The 16425-nt window shown below is 46.4% G+C and overlaps 2 protein-coding genes across 3 annotated transcripts in view; both read right to left on the minus strand.

Annotated features, from left to right (window-relative positions):
- KLHL11 (kelch like family member 11) overlaps positions 1–4127 on the minus strand; it is a 12324-nt gene extending 8197 nt beyond the window's left edge. For both annotated transcript variants that reach the window (XR_002126724.1, XM_019667114.1), the window contains exon 1: positions 3529–4127. Coding sequence is in view for 1 of the 2 variants with exons in the window: in XM_019667114.1 (XP_019522659.1) it covers positions 3529–4073 (545 nt within the window). In the remaining variant the exon portion in view is untranslated. The remainder of the gene's footprint in view (positions 1–3528) is intronic.
- A 1998-nt stretch (positions 4128–6125) lies between these two features.
- The window catches only part of ACLY (ATP citrate lyase), a 63955-nt gene continuing 53655 nt past the window's right edge, over positions 6126–16425 (minus strand). Inside the window, exons 19-27 of the mRNA XM_019666996.1 lie at positions 15266–15393; positions 14560–14653; positions 12498–12652; positions 10804–10954; positions 10462–10605; positions 8334–8447; positions 7885–7967; positions 7535–7611; positions 6126–7124 (exon numbers count right to left, since the gene is read on the minus strand). Coding sequence (XP_019522541.1) covers positions 7030–7124; positions 7535–7611; positions 7885–7967; positions 8334–8447; positions 10462–10605; positions 10804–10954; positions 12498–12652; positions 14560–14653; positions 15266–15393 — 1041 coding nt within the window. The 3' untranslated portion in view covers positions 6126–7029. The remainder of the gene's footprint in view (positions 7125–7534; positions 7612–7884; positions 7968–8333; positions 8448–10461; positions 10606–10803; positions 10955–12497; positions 12653–14559; positions 14654–15265; positions 15394–16425) is intronic.

A 16425-nucleotide genomic window follows, 5' to 3' on the forward strand; every position in this document is an offset into this window, starting at 1 on the left:
AGTGTCACTGGCCCTCATATGTGGGATCCGAACCGGGGCCCTCTGGCGTCCCAAGCCAGCTCTTAACCAACGCGCCACTCGGCCGGCCCCAATTTGTACTTATTAATGCCCCCCTTTTTCTACCTGCCCCCAAACCTCCTTCCATCTGACAACCATCAAAATGTTCTCTGTATCTATGAGTTTGTTTCTGTTTTGTTTGTTTATTCTGTTCTTTAGATTCCACTTATAAGTGAAATCATATGGCATTTGTCTTTCTCTGTCTGACTTACTGCATGCACTCAGCACAATACCCTCGAGGTCTATCCATGTTGTTGCAGATGGGAAGATTTCATTCTTTTTTTTATGGCTGAACTATATTTGTTTAAAATTAAATTAAAAAAAAAAACCCCAAACAGAATAGTTTTAGCCAAATCCATAAATCTGGCAGAATTCAGCCGTGAGGGTGGCCAGTTTGAGACTACTGCTTTAAAAAGAATAAGTCCCCAGAACTGAGAACCTTAAACAATGTAAGGATGACTTCATCAGTCCAGACCTCTCTAATTCAGTAACCATTTGTTGTTACGGTCATTGTGCTTCCTGACTATCCAACAATGACATAAAGATAAATACGATAGGCTCCCTTCGCCCTCTTCAGGGACATAAAACAAAGCCATCTAGACATAAAACAAAGCCAAAGTGGAATAGTAAGAGCTCCAATGGCTCCCAAACATAGGTCTGAGTGCCAGTGTCACTCGATTTCTGGCTCCCCACGCCGGCAAACTGCTATTTTCCAGGTAATTCTGACATATATTCCCTTGGACAGGTGTTTGGAAACACTGTTCTATGAACACAATAGCTATCACATACTAGGCATTTGCCATGTGATAAGAATCGTGCTGGGCACTTCCTATTATTTTTACTGTGCAAGGTAGATATGATCAACAGACCGAATACGGGGTTGGGGGGTCCTGCCTCAAGAGCCAATGGCAGATTAGATGTGATGGCTGCAGGGCACTCAGAACTGCCTAACACAAGGCAGCTTACTCAGCAGCTGACAGATGGAGACAAGAGTTTTAAATAAATTGCCTGGGGCGTTCTCTCTTCACCTCTAACCCCCCAAAAAACAGGGATAAATCTGAAAAACACAAGCTCACATGACAGAAGAAACACATCATGAGTGCAATGACCCTTCCATTTTCATTCAACAAACCCTGCTCTCTTAGATTTATTCCCACTCCACTCCACCTTCCAATGGATGACCCAACCTCAGCTTTGAGAAAACAAAATCAGGCAGAATCTTCATCTTCCCACCGCCCAATTTACCTTCCTGCACCTGTACCCTATACTTTGCCCTCTCTGTCCAACTTTTCCATTTTTAATATAGATTCTATCCTCTTCTTGGTTTCAAGGGCTTTGCTCCTGCAATTTTTCCCTTGCTCCCATAACATCAATTTGTCCCCTTCCACTGATTATTTTTCATCAGCACACAAACATGCTCTAGTATCTCCTATCTTGTGGGGTGGGGGTGGGGGGACCTCCCCTTGGACTCTTCCCCAAACATTTCCATATTTAACACTTTTCTGATCCTCTTTTTAGCAAGATCTAAATGGCTCTCATCAAAGCCATCAAGGACCTCTATTATCACCAAATTCAATGATCACTTAGGGCTGACAGAGTTGACATGACTGGCTACACCCCCCTTGACACCCTTTCTTTCTAGGCTTCCATGAAATCAGTCTTCTCTGCTGGTTCCTCTTTAACATTTTGAAGAACCTCAGGGCTCAGTCCTGCCCCTTCTCTATCTACCCTCTCTTCCTAAGTAATTTCATCCAGTCTCATAGCTTTAATTACCATCTATATGCTAATTTCCTCTCAATCTCTAGCTCCCAATGCTCTGATATCCAAGTGCCTACTCAAATACCTCCTGGACCAAAACCGAACTCTTGATCTTCCTCCCAAACTTGCTTTCCTGCAGTTTTCCACATCATCTTAATAAATAACAACTCCATCTTTCCGATTGCTTGAGTTAAAAAACTAGCAGTCTTTCCCTCACACCCCACATCAAATCAGCAAATTCATCTCCTCTATCTTCAAAAATATGTCTGGAATTGAAGCACGTCTTATCACCTTTACTTCTCCCTCCTCAACCCAAGCTGCCACCACCTCTGGGACAACTTCCTAAATAGTTTCTGCTTCTGCCCTTGCAGCCCCTTCCCCATCAGCCCATCCTTTGTTCAACACAGCAGAATTCTTCAAATCAGATCGCATCATTCCTCTGCCCCAAACCTTCCCATATCATTCAGAGTAAAAACTGAAGTCCTTTCACAGGCGGACAAGGCCCTATGGGATCTGGAGCTATTCCCATTACCACCCTGAGGCCTCTCCTACCCCTCTCACTCTGCATCCCTTTGATCTAGCCATACTGGCCTCCTGCTGCTATTCTTAACCATCCAGACAAGCTCCGCCTTTACACCTGTATCCCCTACCTGGAGCATTCTTTACCTGGCCTCCTTCAGTTCTTTGCAAAATGTCTTCTTCGTGAGGCATCCTCTGTTCAATTAAAAAAAAAAACAAAAAACAGTTCCTCTCCTCCAGCACTTTCTATATGTCCCCACCATGCTTTATTTTTCATCACAGCTTTAACAATCATCCAATATGCTATCTATTTCACTTATTTATTGTCCATCTACCAAATATGAGTGCGACAAGGAAAGGGACTTTTGTCTGTTTTGTTCACTACTGAATCCCCAGCACCTTAGAACCCAGTGTCTGATCTGGTGCATAATAGATACTCTGTAGTGTAGGTATTTGTCAAAATAATGTATCTGTAACATAATACTGCTGAAAAAGACTCCTGTGTAAATGGCATTCACCTGCCTCCTAGCTAGTCTCTGGAGCAGCCATTCGTACCCCCTCATTCCATTTTCCACAGCAGCAGAATCATCTTTTGAAATATTTCAATCAGACAATTTCTTTACCTAGCTTCCCATCATCACCCAGTAAAATCCAAACTCCTGTTCCTACGCATTTCACACACCCTTCTCCTTTCACCCACTAGATCCAGCCCCACTGGATTTTTCTTTAGTTTTCTAAGCTAAACTGGATCCTGCCTGGAGGCCTTTGCGATATCTGCCTGGAATGTTGACTCCCCATCTTTGCACCGCCAGTTCTTCCTTGCCTTTTAGAGGTCGGTTTAAATGTCACCTCCTCGGAAAGGTCTTTCCTCTAACCACTCACTATCCTTCCATTCCTTTTTCATGTCAACACACCACTTATTATAGGAGGACTTTCTTTTTCATTGCCTTTGTCCCTCCACCTGGAATCGGAGGTCCCGAAGGTCGCCCTCGCCGGACGAGCCGGCTGCATCCTCAGTGCGGGCCCAGAGCACACAGCAGGCGCTCAATGAGTGAGAAACGAACGCATTTCCTCAGGGCTCTTCCTCAGGGCTCTCTCTCTGGGGCCCACCCGTAGGCACTGCCCTCCCCGCCTTCTCCAGCGCCCTCCCTGGATGCGGCCCTCGGGCGGCCAGCATCTCCACCTCCCGCCTACCTGTCCGCCAACTCCAGCACCTCGTGCACGCTGCCCGTGCTAACGCGGATGCGCCCGGTGTACATGTATTCGATAACGGCTTCCACCGTGTCGGGTTCGGGCCCGGGCTCGGAGCTCCACTTGCGCATCTCCACCCGGCCCGAGCGGGACTCGGAGAACTGGCCCGAAAGCAGGGGCGTGAAGTACTCAGTGGCGGCGGCCAGCACCGAGCGGTGGGCCCGGAACTCGCGGCCTCCGGCACCACCAAAGCACAGCGTAATGTCGCAGAAGAGGCCCTGGCGCCGCTGCTCGTTCTGCCTCCACGACAGTTCCGAGCAGTGAGAGCTGCACTCGAAATCCTCGGCCTCCGGGCCCGGATCGCCCCCGTTCGCCTCCAGGGCAGATAAGCCGGGCCCGGACCCGAAGTCTACCGTGCCGCTGCCTCTGACTTCGGCAGCCAGCCCCGCTGAGCCGCCGGCGGCTGTCTCCATGCTCTCCATCTCTAGCACCTGCAGAGATGCAGCCGCAGCTGCGGCTGCCGCGGCCGCAACCGCCGCAGCCGCCATCTTGACGACAGCGCGCCCGGTGGCCGCAGTCTCAGAACGATCCAGCCGTTCTGGTGCGACACAGAGGGATTCTGGGAATAAATAGTGAGCGCGGGGCGGAGCCTATCGGCCACGGGTTCTGCGCACGCGCCACCGCGCCCGACAGCCGCCGTCCAACCTTGGGTAAGGCTCAACTAACTGTACAGCTCTCCAGTTATGGTTGCTGGACCCGAGGTTTCCCATATCTCGGTGTGAGTGTGGTGGTGGCATGTGTCCTTCCCCTCAGTGAGTAGCATGCTCTTTGTAGTTATTTTGTAAAATAAAAGCCACGTTAGACCATCACCCACTGTTAGTGTCTTGGGTGGCAACATAGGATTGTTATTTAAAGATTTAAATGGGTTTGGAGTGAAATTTTAAAAAGAAAAAAGGACTTGAGACCGAGCCCCAGCTAAGTAGATGAGAGTGCGCAAGTAAGTTACTTGTTCTCTCTGAACTAATTTATCTTCTAAAAACAGGAATAATACCTACGTTGGAAGATTGCTGTGGATTAAAAGATGATGCTTAAGTGTTTTGCATAGTATTTGGGTCATAGCTACTTTTCCCTATATATACTTGTTTTAAATAATGACCACAGCCACTTTTTGGTTTTAAGCGAGGAAGTGGCTCAATTAGTTTTAAAAAATGTCACTGGTGGCTGCATAGAGAATGGACTGTAGGGGGTCAAAAGTAGAACTAGGGGCACAAGTTAACAGACCAGACATGAATCCATCAGAGGGATAATTAAAGGGAAAATTGGGTGGTAATTAGACTTATTGTGATCATTTCACAGTGTTTACAAATATCAAATCATTATGTTGTACACCTAAAACTAATATGTTGGTTTACTTACTTAAAGAAATAAAGAAATAAAATAAATCGACAGGGCTTGGCAGCTAGAGAAGTAGAAGAAAGGATGACTCCCAAGTTATGGGCTTTGAGTATCTGGGTCGGTAGAGCTTTGGTTCCCATTCACTGAGAAAGATGGAAATGCAGATTTAAGGGTGGGTATTTGTTTTTGGAAAATAGTGCTTTGATTTCTTTTTTTAAGGATTTTATTGGGGAATTGGGGGAGGGGACTAGCCAAGTTGTTGTTCTTCAATCTTTGTTGTGGAGGGCGCCAGTCGCCATCTGGCTTCCCATTAGCAGCTCATGGCCTCTAAGCTCAAGGTGCTGTGTTCAATCTTAGTTTCGGGTGGGCGTAGCCACCATTTCACGCGGGAGTTGAACTGGGCAGCCTTGTTGTTAAGAGCGCACACCCTATCCACTGAGCTGCCTGGGCAGCTCAGCTCAAAGTGCCGAGTTCAGTCTTAGTTGCAGGTGGGCATAGCCCACCATCGAACAGCAATCTTGTTGTTACACCAGCTAAGCCATCCTGCCACCTGTTGGCAGCTCAGCGACAGCTCAGCTCGGGCACAGTGTCACTGGCTCATGTGGGAATCGAACCAGCGGCCCTGTTGCTCAGAGCTCGCATTCTTAAGCCAACCTTTTTTTTTTTTTTTAAGATTTTTATTGGGGGAATTGGGGGATGGAAACAGTGCTGGGGAATTGGGGGAAGGGGAACAGACAAGTTGCTGCCTTTTTGTTCTTCAGTCTAATTGTGGAGGACGTTGCTTCACTGGCCCAAGTTGGCACCATCGTTGTGCTCTTCCCGGGCGAGGCAGATCAGTCGCCGCCTTCTGGACTGCCGCTCACTCTGGCTGCTGGCTACACACGGTAGCCCATGGCAACCCACTGCAGCAGGGGCTGCAGCCTACACCTTAGCAACTCACAGCAGCCCAGCTCCAGGTTGAGCTGTTGTTCAGCATCTTAGCTGTAGAGGTCAGTGTCACTGGCCCTCATATGTGGGATCCGAACCAGGCCCTCTGGCGTCCCAAGCCAGCTCTTAACCAACGCACCACTCGGCCAGCCCCCTTAAGCCAACTCTTAACCAACTAAGCCACTAGGCTGGCACTTGATTCTTTTTTAAAGTGGATTAACATTTTTAAAACTACATGTAGTAAAATTATTATAAAGTACACTTCAGAGGAATGCAGATGAAAGAGGTATGTATTCACTGTTACTATTTATTTAAATCAAACTACGATAATACAGAGAAGAGACTGAGGTGGCAGCTGCCCAGAATCTTTGTGGATTACAGATGCAAACTGACTGGTGACGATGAGTCCACATTCGAGTAAAAGACAAGTCAGTTGCATAAATACAGAGAACATAAGACACAAGACATTTCACAGCTTTTTGCTTTGCATTTCCATTTTAAACATGTATGTTACACCTTTACATTTTAAATTACTACCCCACATATTTTGTGACAATAGCTAAGGATGCAATGGTTTCATCCCCCTGACAGAAGCAGACTTTAGTTAGGTTTGCAACATGGAGCATTTCAGTGGGATATCAAACAAACCCTTCACATATAACATACAAAAAGATCCTTAAAAAAAAAAAATCAGACTAATACAATGCTCTTCATGTTATATGAACAGGAAGAAAGGGAATAGGAAAAACAAGACATTAGGGGTGCTTTAAATGTATAGTATCTTGAGGTCTTAAAAGTTTAATTCCCTTCCTCTAAGGGAAAAAAAAATTTTAACTAATGCAAAAAAAGACAGCATCATAACGCCCTACCAGAAGGAAAAACACTACCCTGACAACGCTTAGATGCTTTTACATTAATAAATACAGCAGGTAGGTAGCAGAGCAAATGTCACAAGTATTGGCTTGGTTTTTTTATTTCTATGCTTATAAAAAAAATATTAAGCTTCTTTGTGGACTGAACAGTGTTAGCCTGTGGGTGTTGGTATTTGGTGCCTGTACACCAGTGGCTGTTTATATTCCAGGCCCATCCTATAGCAAGCTCCAGCGCCAGCTGTCTGCGCACTTTTTCCCAGTGGGGAGGAGTTCTTGTCTTCACTTGACTGTAGCAGGGTTCCTGGCTCAGTTACATGCTCATGTGTTCCGGGAGAACATATGAAATATCATCCCATGGGTGACGATACAGCCCCTGCTTCAGCCTCTTCTGATCAAGATAGTGTCCTAAAATGGAGCAAAATTGCATCTTTTTTGTTAAAGAGTTTGTGAACTTGTTCAAGTTTGGCGAAGGAGACAGGATAAGGGAGGGAAATCTTTCTAATACAAAATGATAGCTACAAAGAAATGGGGAAGTAAACCCAGATCCATTCCATAGGTAGATGCTAGGCTTGGTAAAAGGGAACTGTTGGATTTAATTCCATTGTCCTGGGCTCGCAATCAAAGTCATTTCCAAGAACAAAGGAACAAAGATAAGGGGCAAGGGAAAGAAAGGCAGGATTAGGAACAATGAATAAATCAATGTGACATCTCTTTTGTAGAAACTTCCCACATGAGTAAGTGGTGTAGCTGGGCCATGTGGTAAAAAAGAATCCCCCCAAAACTCTTAAAACAATAACAAACAACAACAAACTCACCAATGAAGCCCATACTCCTTCCTAGCACAAAGATGCCATTAAGGGCTCCAATGTCAATATATTCATCAGCTTCCTCCCTGCAACACAAGCAATGTGTAGTTGTAAAATGGCTCACATGACCGCCCTCTTCCCCAAGAGGGTACGACTGTCTGCCCAGGAATGAAAGGCCAGCTCTGATTTTACAGTGGAAAAGGGGTGCTCTGGGTGGCAGGAGTAGAGGCAGTTTTTTCCTTCTTCATATCTCTCTATTTTTTAAGTCCTCTATAATGAGCATGCATTGCTTTTAGAGTTGGGAGGGAACAACAAAAATCAGTAAGCATTAGGAAGAAGCAAAGGGCTGCAAAGCTCACCGAGTAAAGGACCCACAGTTTCTAAGCATGTCTACAAATGCAACTCCGATGAAGCCATCTACATTCAGGATAAGGTTTGGTTTCTGGGAAGGCAAAAAATTCAAAGCATTTATCACGATTTCTCATTTGTTTGCTTATAATTTTCCTACTACTACCATACTATGCATTCTGATCACCATTTAAAATCCTCCCATCAAAACATCCCATTTGGTTTGAAGAGACTGTCATACTTATTAGTTCAATCCCCACGGTCTAGCAAAGGACCTGACACCTAGTTGACACTTGGTACATGTCTGCTGAACTTCAGTTAAGCAACAGAAATAAAAATTTTCCAGAAACCCAGGTTTGACTTTAGCTGCACAATGAAAAGGTAACCTGGTTCTCTCCTTTCTCCCAAGAAATCCACCCTAAACTGTGATTCAGGAATTAGGGACATTTTTCTTTTTTACCTTCGAGGTGGTAATCTTCTCCACTTCCAGCGCATAGTCGAGCAGGGGGGTGGCAGGGAAGTGCTGCTTGACGTAATCTTTAAGGATCTGCACTCGCATGTCTGGGTTGTTTATCTAGAAAGTGACCCAGAGTTACAGAGGAATCTGCTCTAACCCTGCTGTTAAGGGATGTTCATGCTCATGTCACAGGTAGACACCACTGTGCATTTCATATCCAGGTGTTTCAGGGATCTGATCCACGTGTATGATTCCATGTAGCACAGGTTATGACACTGCTGTGGGGCTTAAGGTTTTTAAAGTCTTTTCATATTTCATTTGGGCCTCAAAACAGCCTTTGCAGGTTCTCTTTAACGTTACAAACAAGGTACTGTGACTTGGAGATGTAGCAATGGGTCCTACTGTGTTAAGCCGCAGGGGGCTGAGGCTCGCCCACTCTCCAACCAGAAGTCTCATGTACTAGCCACTAGCCATGCTGCCCACCAGCTCAGCAGCCTGGTCAAGCTGTAACCAAGTCCTACACTAAGCAAGCACCCCTGAAATTTTAGGAAAAACTCTAGGCTGTCGGTGAATGGAGATGAACCATCTGTTAAGACCTACAATCTGTAAGTGGGGGAGTGAGATGGTTTAGGCACACGCCAAATCCCAATGCCACTGTGGCCTCCCTCAGCAAAGAGACACATGAGGTCAGTATGGACTCCAGAAAGGAAGGAGCCTGAAAGACTGTGGCAGCCCAGGTCTGACGTTGAGAAAGAGGCCCTGCACGGTGAACTGGAGAAGTGCTATCTGCTCGGGAGCTGGGTGGCTGAGCAAAGCTCTGCTAAGCCTGGATGGAATGACCCTCAGAACTGACCACCTCCTCGGCTCTAGTGCAGTTCTTGCTCATCAAGCAACCTCTGCAGGTCAGCCCACAGCTGGCTGAGCATTTGGATGTCTGAGAGGGGGTGTTCCAGATCACATGCATGACCCTCTTGTATGAATGTGAATCACACACCCCGCCTTGACCAGCGGAATGACTGACTAAATGAGGTTTCTGGAGCTGCAGGGCCAAGGACCCCGAGGCAAAGGGTCCTACAAGGAGCTGCCCCTAAGGCCCTGATCAGCTTCCGTTACCTCTTCTCTTTCCCTTTGATTTCAGGACACACAGGACTACCTGCCTTATTAACTTTAAAATACATGCCCTCTGGCATTTGCCAATCAGGTCTGGTCTTATATTATTGCTTTTCCTGACCCATTGACATCAGGCTTAACCATGTGACTTGCTTTAGCCAATGAAATTCAAGTGAAAATGAGCTGTGCAACTTCCAAGCAGAAGCTTTAAGAGCTTTTATGTGGTTCTGCCATGACTTTTCTTCTAAGGTGAGACGAGCATATGCCGGATAAGGGCTGCTCCTTCAGCATAGGCGACAGAGAACAGAGCCACAGCCAACCCACTGTGGTGTAGGGTGAATAAGAACAAAACTTTTCCTGTAAGCCATGGAGATTTTTGGAGTTGTGTGTTACTGCAGCATGCAGCATCCTCTAGCCCAGGGGTCGGCAAACTGTGGCTCACGAGCCACATGCGGCTCTTTGGGTACGTTCCATCTCAAAAGTTTGCTAACCCCTGGAAGAGCCAACCTTGTCCCTCCCAACAATTTAAATATTATTTGAGAGCCATAAATATATTTTTACATAATCACCATTATGTAAATAATATCCTTTAAAAATTTTATAAATGAAACTATGATAGTTTGGTTTTCATTTTCAATTTTACTTCAGAGCCATATGTACGCACCCAAAGAGCCGCATGTGGCTCGCGAGCTGCAGTTTGCTGACCCTTGGCGGCTCTTCCGTCTCAGAAGTTTGCCGTCCCCTGATCTAGCCTAAGGGAACCAATATGTCCCCATAACCCTAAACTTCACCCTTTCTCCTATAAGGTTCATTTGGAAAGCTAAAGTTACCAAGTTACCAGCTCATCGTATTTTCACACTGCAACTGAACACAATAAAAACTGTTTAAGGGCAATCTGTATTACAATGTTGGCATTTGTCAACACATCCAAGGCTTTGCCTGGGCGTTCCCAGCTAAATCGAGGCCCTCTCGTTCCCATCCACCCTGTAGATCCATTCCCTTCAGGATGGCAACAGCTTACCGACTTCACTCGGTGACCGATGCCCATGATCAGTTTTCCTTCCTTCTTCATCTTGTTCACAAACTCCATGGGAATAATGCCACTGTCAAAGGCTTTGCTGAACATCTTGGCTGCTGCATCCAGGGCACCCCCAAACCGGTCCCCCTGTGGGAGAAGCAAGCCCATGTTGCCCTGAGCTCTAAGTGTCTCCTTCAACTTCGCAGACCAATCTGGCATGCCCTGAATGGCCCCAGTGCAGGGTCTTACACGCCAGGGCTCCTTGTGGGACCCTGCTGGAGCCAAGCAGCATGATGCCAAAGCCCAGTGTCCCCACTGTGCATATCCCAGGATGACGGTACTCACAATGGTGAGCAGCCCCGAGGTGAGGCTGGAGACCAGATCCTTGCCAGCCCGAGCGCAGATGATGGTGTTGTGAGCCCCGGACACGGCTGGCCCATGATCAGCCGTCACCATCAGGCACATCTCAATGAACTGGCAGGAGTACTTGGGCAACCTAGAGGAGGGTGAGTGTAGGGACAGGGAAAGGAAGGTGGGAACAAGGGTGAGCCGCTGAACAGGCGATACGCTGACAAGGCCATGCTCCTCCTTTCTCCCATCTCCCTAAACGAGTCTCAAATTCAGGAAGGGCAGCAGCCTGCCACTCCAGGTCTAGAACTACCTTACAACTCTGGGGCAAAACCTCCCGATTCTTGAGCAGCTCTGGACTTTGCTGATATCAAATACTGCTTTCTACTTTAGGTTTTAAAAAAGTTTTTATTCGGGCCGGCTGAGTGGCTCAGTTGGTTAAGAGCTCGCTCAAGACTTTGAGCTTTGAGCAACAGCGTTTCGAGTCCCGGCCCGAGCTGAGCAGCCACTGAGCTGCCAACAGGTGGCAGGATGGCTCAGCTAAAAAAAAAAAAAAAAGTTTTTATTCAATTTATTGAGGGATGACATTGGTTAATAAGATTATATAAGTTTCAAGAACACAGTTCTATAATACATCTCTATGTAGCATTTTGTGCTCACCACCCCAAGTCAAGTCCATTTCCGTCACCGTTATCTTTGACCAACTCTACCCTCCTCTACTTGCCCCAACTCCCCTTCCCCTCGGTTAACCACCATACTGTTGTCTGTGTCTATGAATGTTTGTTTGTTCATTTGTTGCTTGTTTTATATCACGCAAGTGATATCATATGGTTGTCTTTTTCCACCTTATTTCGGTTAGCATGATATTCTCAAGTTAAATACTGCTTTTAAAATAGTGAGCAAGCAGGATTTGAAATCTCTTCTTTAGTCGGCAGTTTTCAGCATGAGTTGCTGCAACGGGATTTGACCTGTATTGGTAGCTACCCTCTACGGACCAGACAGAGAGGAGGTGAGGTCCCTGTCCCTTTCACAGGCCTACGGCCTCCTCCAGGGTTCAACCTACCAACTGATTAAGAATGTAGTCTGGAGACACAGGGATGCAAGAGGAGGGTAAAACCTGCTCAGGTGCCCCAGGAAGAGCCCAAAGCAAGACCAACACCCAGCTCTCTGCAGGTGAGGGCATGACTGTGAATCATGTACTCTCTGGCTCCCTTGCCCAGCTATCTGTCCCAGAGGAGGGTTAAGCTTGGGAATTGCAGAGAAAACCAATTTTAGGTCACATTAAGGCTGATGATACGAGATCCTGTATGCCTGTTCAGCAACTCCACCAGGCTTGTACTCTTTGAGCTACCAGATCCGCCCAGATCTCCCCTTCTCTAAAAGATCTCCACCTTTCTCTACAAAGGCCCGAATTTACTCTGCCCTATGTCTTTAAAACTTTCCAAGGGAAAGGGTCTGATCCAAGAACCCTGATGAGGTCATGCTTTCTACCTCGCTTGGTTTAGACTGGCCTTTCCATCTTTGGACGACTTAGGAACAGCCTGTATTTCTTTCCTCTGGCCTCACAATTGATCCGTGGCCATAAAGACTGACCCTGGACATATTCCCCAAGGCTGCCCACCCCCGCTCCCGTCGGGAAAATCACTAACTGAGTCCCAGAGCCCCACCATCTTCTGCCCTCCACGCCTCACCTTCTCTGGAACCAGAGGAGGCCGAGGACCCCGCCGATGCCCATCTCTTCCTTGAAGACCTCGGTGATGGGCATGCCCGCATAGATGAGCTCCTGTCCTCGCTCGTCGCAGATGCTGGTCATGAACGAGGCAGGTTTGCGGATCAAGCCCAGCTCCTGAGCAGGGATGGGGGCAGAGACAAGCAGCACTGTGGTGACCACAGAGATTTTTCCTGGACTGCCCCCCAGTCTGTGCTCTCAGAACCAGTGTCCCAGGAATGTCTTGAATTCTGGTGGCCAAGTAACAACCCTCAGACAAATCCCTCCAAGAGAAAGAAGTGCAAAAGCCCTTTTATTGGATAATTTTGGACAAAGAAAACGGGAGCGCCACACCCACGGCACCTGCTCAGGCTCAGCCCCTGTTCTGTTTTTACTAAGCGTCTGCAGGGCCAGGCGGTACACTAAGCGTTTGCATCCGTCGGTTCACTCTAACCTCACAAAGGAGAATCACTCCTCGTGTTATAGCAGAGGAAATGAAGCCTAGAGCGGCTCAGAAACCAGCCCAACATCATTCGGCCAAGAAATGGAAGAATGAATCCAAAGAAAACATTTTTAAACACCTCACATACAGCTACCAACCCCCCACCAAAAAATAATGAGGCACATGGCTGTAGAAATGGGGGACCCCCTCAAAATGTCCTTTCCCCAGGGGAAGGGACTGAACTCCTGAATTTCCCGCTTCCAGAGTTGGGTCACATAGGGGTGTCATCAGCCAACACTGTCCAAGCCCATTTCTTCTATTACCTAACCCTATAAACTTTTATTAAAAGATGCTTTTAACTTATGTCTTAATTACAAAAGTAACATGAGTACATTCTCCTTTTTAAAAATTTAAAATGGAACAGATCAAGTTATGTCTCCTTTGACCTCCACCCCTACCTTGGTTTTCTGCCTTAGTGTTTGTTAGTTTAGTGGACGTCTTTCCAGACCTTTCTTTCTCTACTTTTATTGACATGCATACATAGACATGGAGACTATACTTTTGTGTGCATATATTTTTCATGATCATAATAGATACACTGTCCTATAATGTGCTGTTTACTTGGTGAATTTGACCTCTATGAACATCAGCACGCACATAGGTCTGGTTCATTCCTCTTAATTGCTATATAGTATCCCATCATATGACAATATCACCATGTAGCTGTTCCTCCACTGATAAATATCATCTAGAAAAATATTCTTGAACATGTTTCTTTGTGTGTATTTGCAAATATTTCTCTGAAGTAGTTGTCTAGACATGGAATTGCTGGACCACAATGTATGAGCACTTTTAAATTTGATTCATATTAGCCAACTGCCTTTCAGAAAGGTTACGTCAATTTCCAGTCCTAACAACAATGAATGAACGCACCAGTTTCCCCAAACCTATACAAACACAGCATGTTGCCAAAGAAATGTTTTTTTTTAATCTTTGTTGGCTTGATAGGAGAAAAACTGGTATCACAGTTTTTACTTTGGTTCCTTTTATGAGTGAGGTTGAGCATTTTTTCATGTTGAAAGGCCATTTCCTACCCATTTTTCAAATGGGTTATAAGTCTTTTTAAAATTGATTTTTAAGAGTCCTTATATATTAAGAAAATTAGCTCCTCATCTATGCTCCTTAGGCAAGTATGCAGAGTGGACACTCTACTTCACCCTGAAATCTTTTAGGAACCACAAAAACTCTAGGGGACATTGTCTGCTCCAGCCTGTTTCCAGGTCAGGCCACCCAGCTATAGGGGGTACAGCCTGCCTTCTGCCCTGTTCAGCCCTGCATTTGTTCTACCCATTGGGCAGAAGGGGCCACCTCACAAGGTCCAGCATATGAAGAGGGGGTGGAATCCAAGAGTCAGTCACCCGGTTCTCCTGAGCCCTTGGGGAAGCCTCCCTCGATGGCATGGTTAAGAGCCCAGGGCAGTGATCATGCAGTTGCTCTTACTATTAGGGCGGCCTATTTCAGGGGTTCACATCAACTCAAAACCTACCACCTTAGCCCCCAAATCTCCGTTGCCCACACTGCTAAGGACACACATGGCACCTACCCTGGCCCAGGAGTAGTCCATCGGCACTGTTGGGGGCGGCACCTCCTGAGCAGGTACAATGGCCCCTTTGGCCACGAGATCCTCGTACACAGATCTGGGAGGCAGGGGAGGGGCAGAAGAAAAGACACCCATGAGGATTTTTCTTCTGGGCGCTTCTAAGCTATCCCAAGAACGCTCCTCCATCTAACCCCAAACACTTTAGGTTTCCCAGCTACGTACCCTCTTCCTGTCAGTGACTTACTCTTACCAATTAAGATTCCCCAAAACTAAATGAAAACAGGTTCTGGCCAAGACCCCCCCAGCCCCCCATTCCAACCCCCTCTGAAAGCTGAATCTGGAGGCCACAGAAGAACAGAAAGGAGGAATGGGAAGATACAATAAGATATACAACAACTCTTTATCCAGCGATTAGAGGTGACGCTTTCTAAATGTTTCTATGCTCATCTCTCATTTATGGCCAGCCAAGTAAGAGGGTTCAGAAACTGAACATGTTTTACTTAATATCAGCCTGAACGGCCTCTAACTGGTGCTTCTACAAACAATACAACAAAAGCCAAAGAGAAAGAAAGGATTTTGGACCATGTGTACAGCTGTGCTAGAAGCCTGAGAGGGACCAGGAATCTCAGACACGTTAGGGAGGCTGCTGTCCTCAGGAGGGATTTGGGAAGGGATGGGGAGGCTGGCACGCTCCCCAAGGCCCACTTACTGGATGATTTCTCCGAGCTCATCAAAGCTCCGGGGAACAAACACTCCTGCCTCCTTCAAAGCCTGGTTCTTGGCTACTGCAGTTTCCGAAGCCTGATTGGCACAAGCTCCAGCATGGCCAAACTGTACCTGGAAGAGAAAGGAGAACAGTGTGACTGGCCTTGTCCATGTCCCGAGAGGGAACAGAAGGCTCCTGGAAAATGTCAGCACTCCTTACAGATCGGACCCTGCGAAACACTCTTCACGAATCACTTCATTCAAGCCCTAAGCAGGTACGATGGATGACTCAGGTTAAGCAGGAAACTGAGGCACCCAGACATTCAGGAGCTCTCAAGGTCACACAGCTGCTGTGTACTGGAGCCTGGAGACAAAGCCTGGCAGCCTGACTCCACAAAGCCTTCATTCAGCTTCCCCTGGGGCAGTGCTCAGGATGAAAGGACAGCGGTTAGTTTTGAGCAACAGATGAGAAGTGAAGTCACAAAGTGGAATCCTCAGGCTGAACTGAGCTCACAGACATGATCTGAATGTCCTGCACGCACTTTTTATAAAATAGGTACAGTATTAAAAAAAAAAATTTTTTTTTTCATGTAAAAATATGAACTCCCAGCTTCTTTGAAAAAGTCAGGTTTTGCAACCACCCTAGGCCTATATTCCCACATAGCAAGTTACCTGGAGCCAGTGAGCAATTGCCATCTTCCACCTGAGCATGCACCTTGGTGCACGACAATTCCAATGGAATATGGGAGCTGACTGACTAGGAAGTGAGTGAGAGGGAAGAGAAAACCAATGTCTTTGATGATGCAATGGGGCAAATGAATTTACCTAGTGAAACATCGGGTACAAAACCCTGACGTAGAGATGGGCATGGCGGGTAATCAGAATCACACCTAACCTGGTTAAATAACACCATGTCCAGGCACATTTCTAAGAGCTTTAATCATTTAATCTTTCAGTAGCTATGATGATTTCCTACAGAAAAAGGAAATGGAAGCACACAGGGATCAAGTAACTTGCCCAAGGTCATACAGGTAACATGTGGAAGCATTTGAACCCAGGCAATTTGGCCTCTGACTGGGCTTTTTTTATTTTATTATTTTTGTTTCTGTTTTATTTTTTCTCCAACTGTACTGTTAGCCACTAAATATAATAAAAGGGGCTTTA

Source organism: Hipposideros armiger, unplaced genomic scaffold (genome assembly GCF_001890085.2).
Source record: "Hipposideros armiger isolate ML-2016 unplaced genomic scaffold, ASM189008v1 scaffold_482, whole genome shotgun sequence".
Lineage (NCBI taxonomy): Eukaryota > Metazoa > Chordata > Mammalia > Chiroptera > Hipposideridae > Hipposideros > Hipposideros armiger.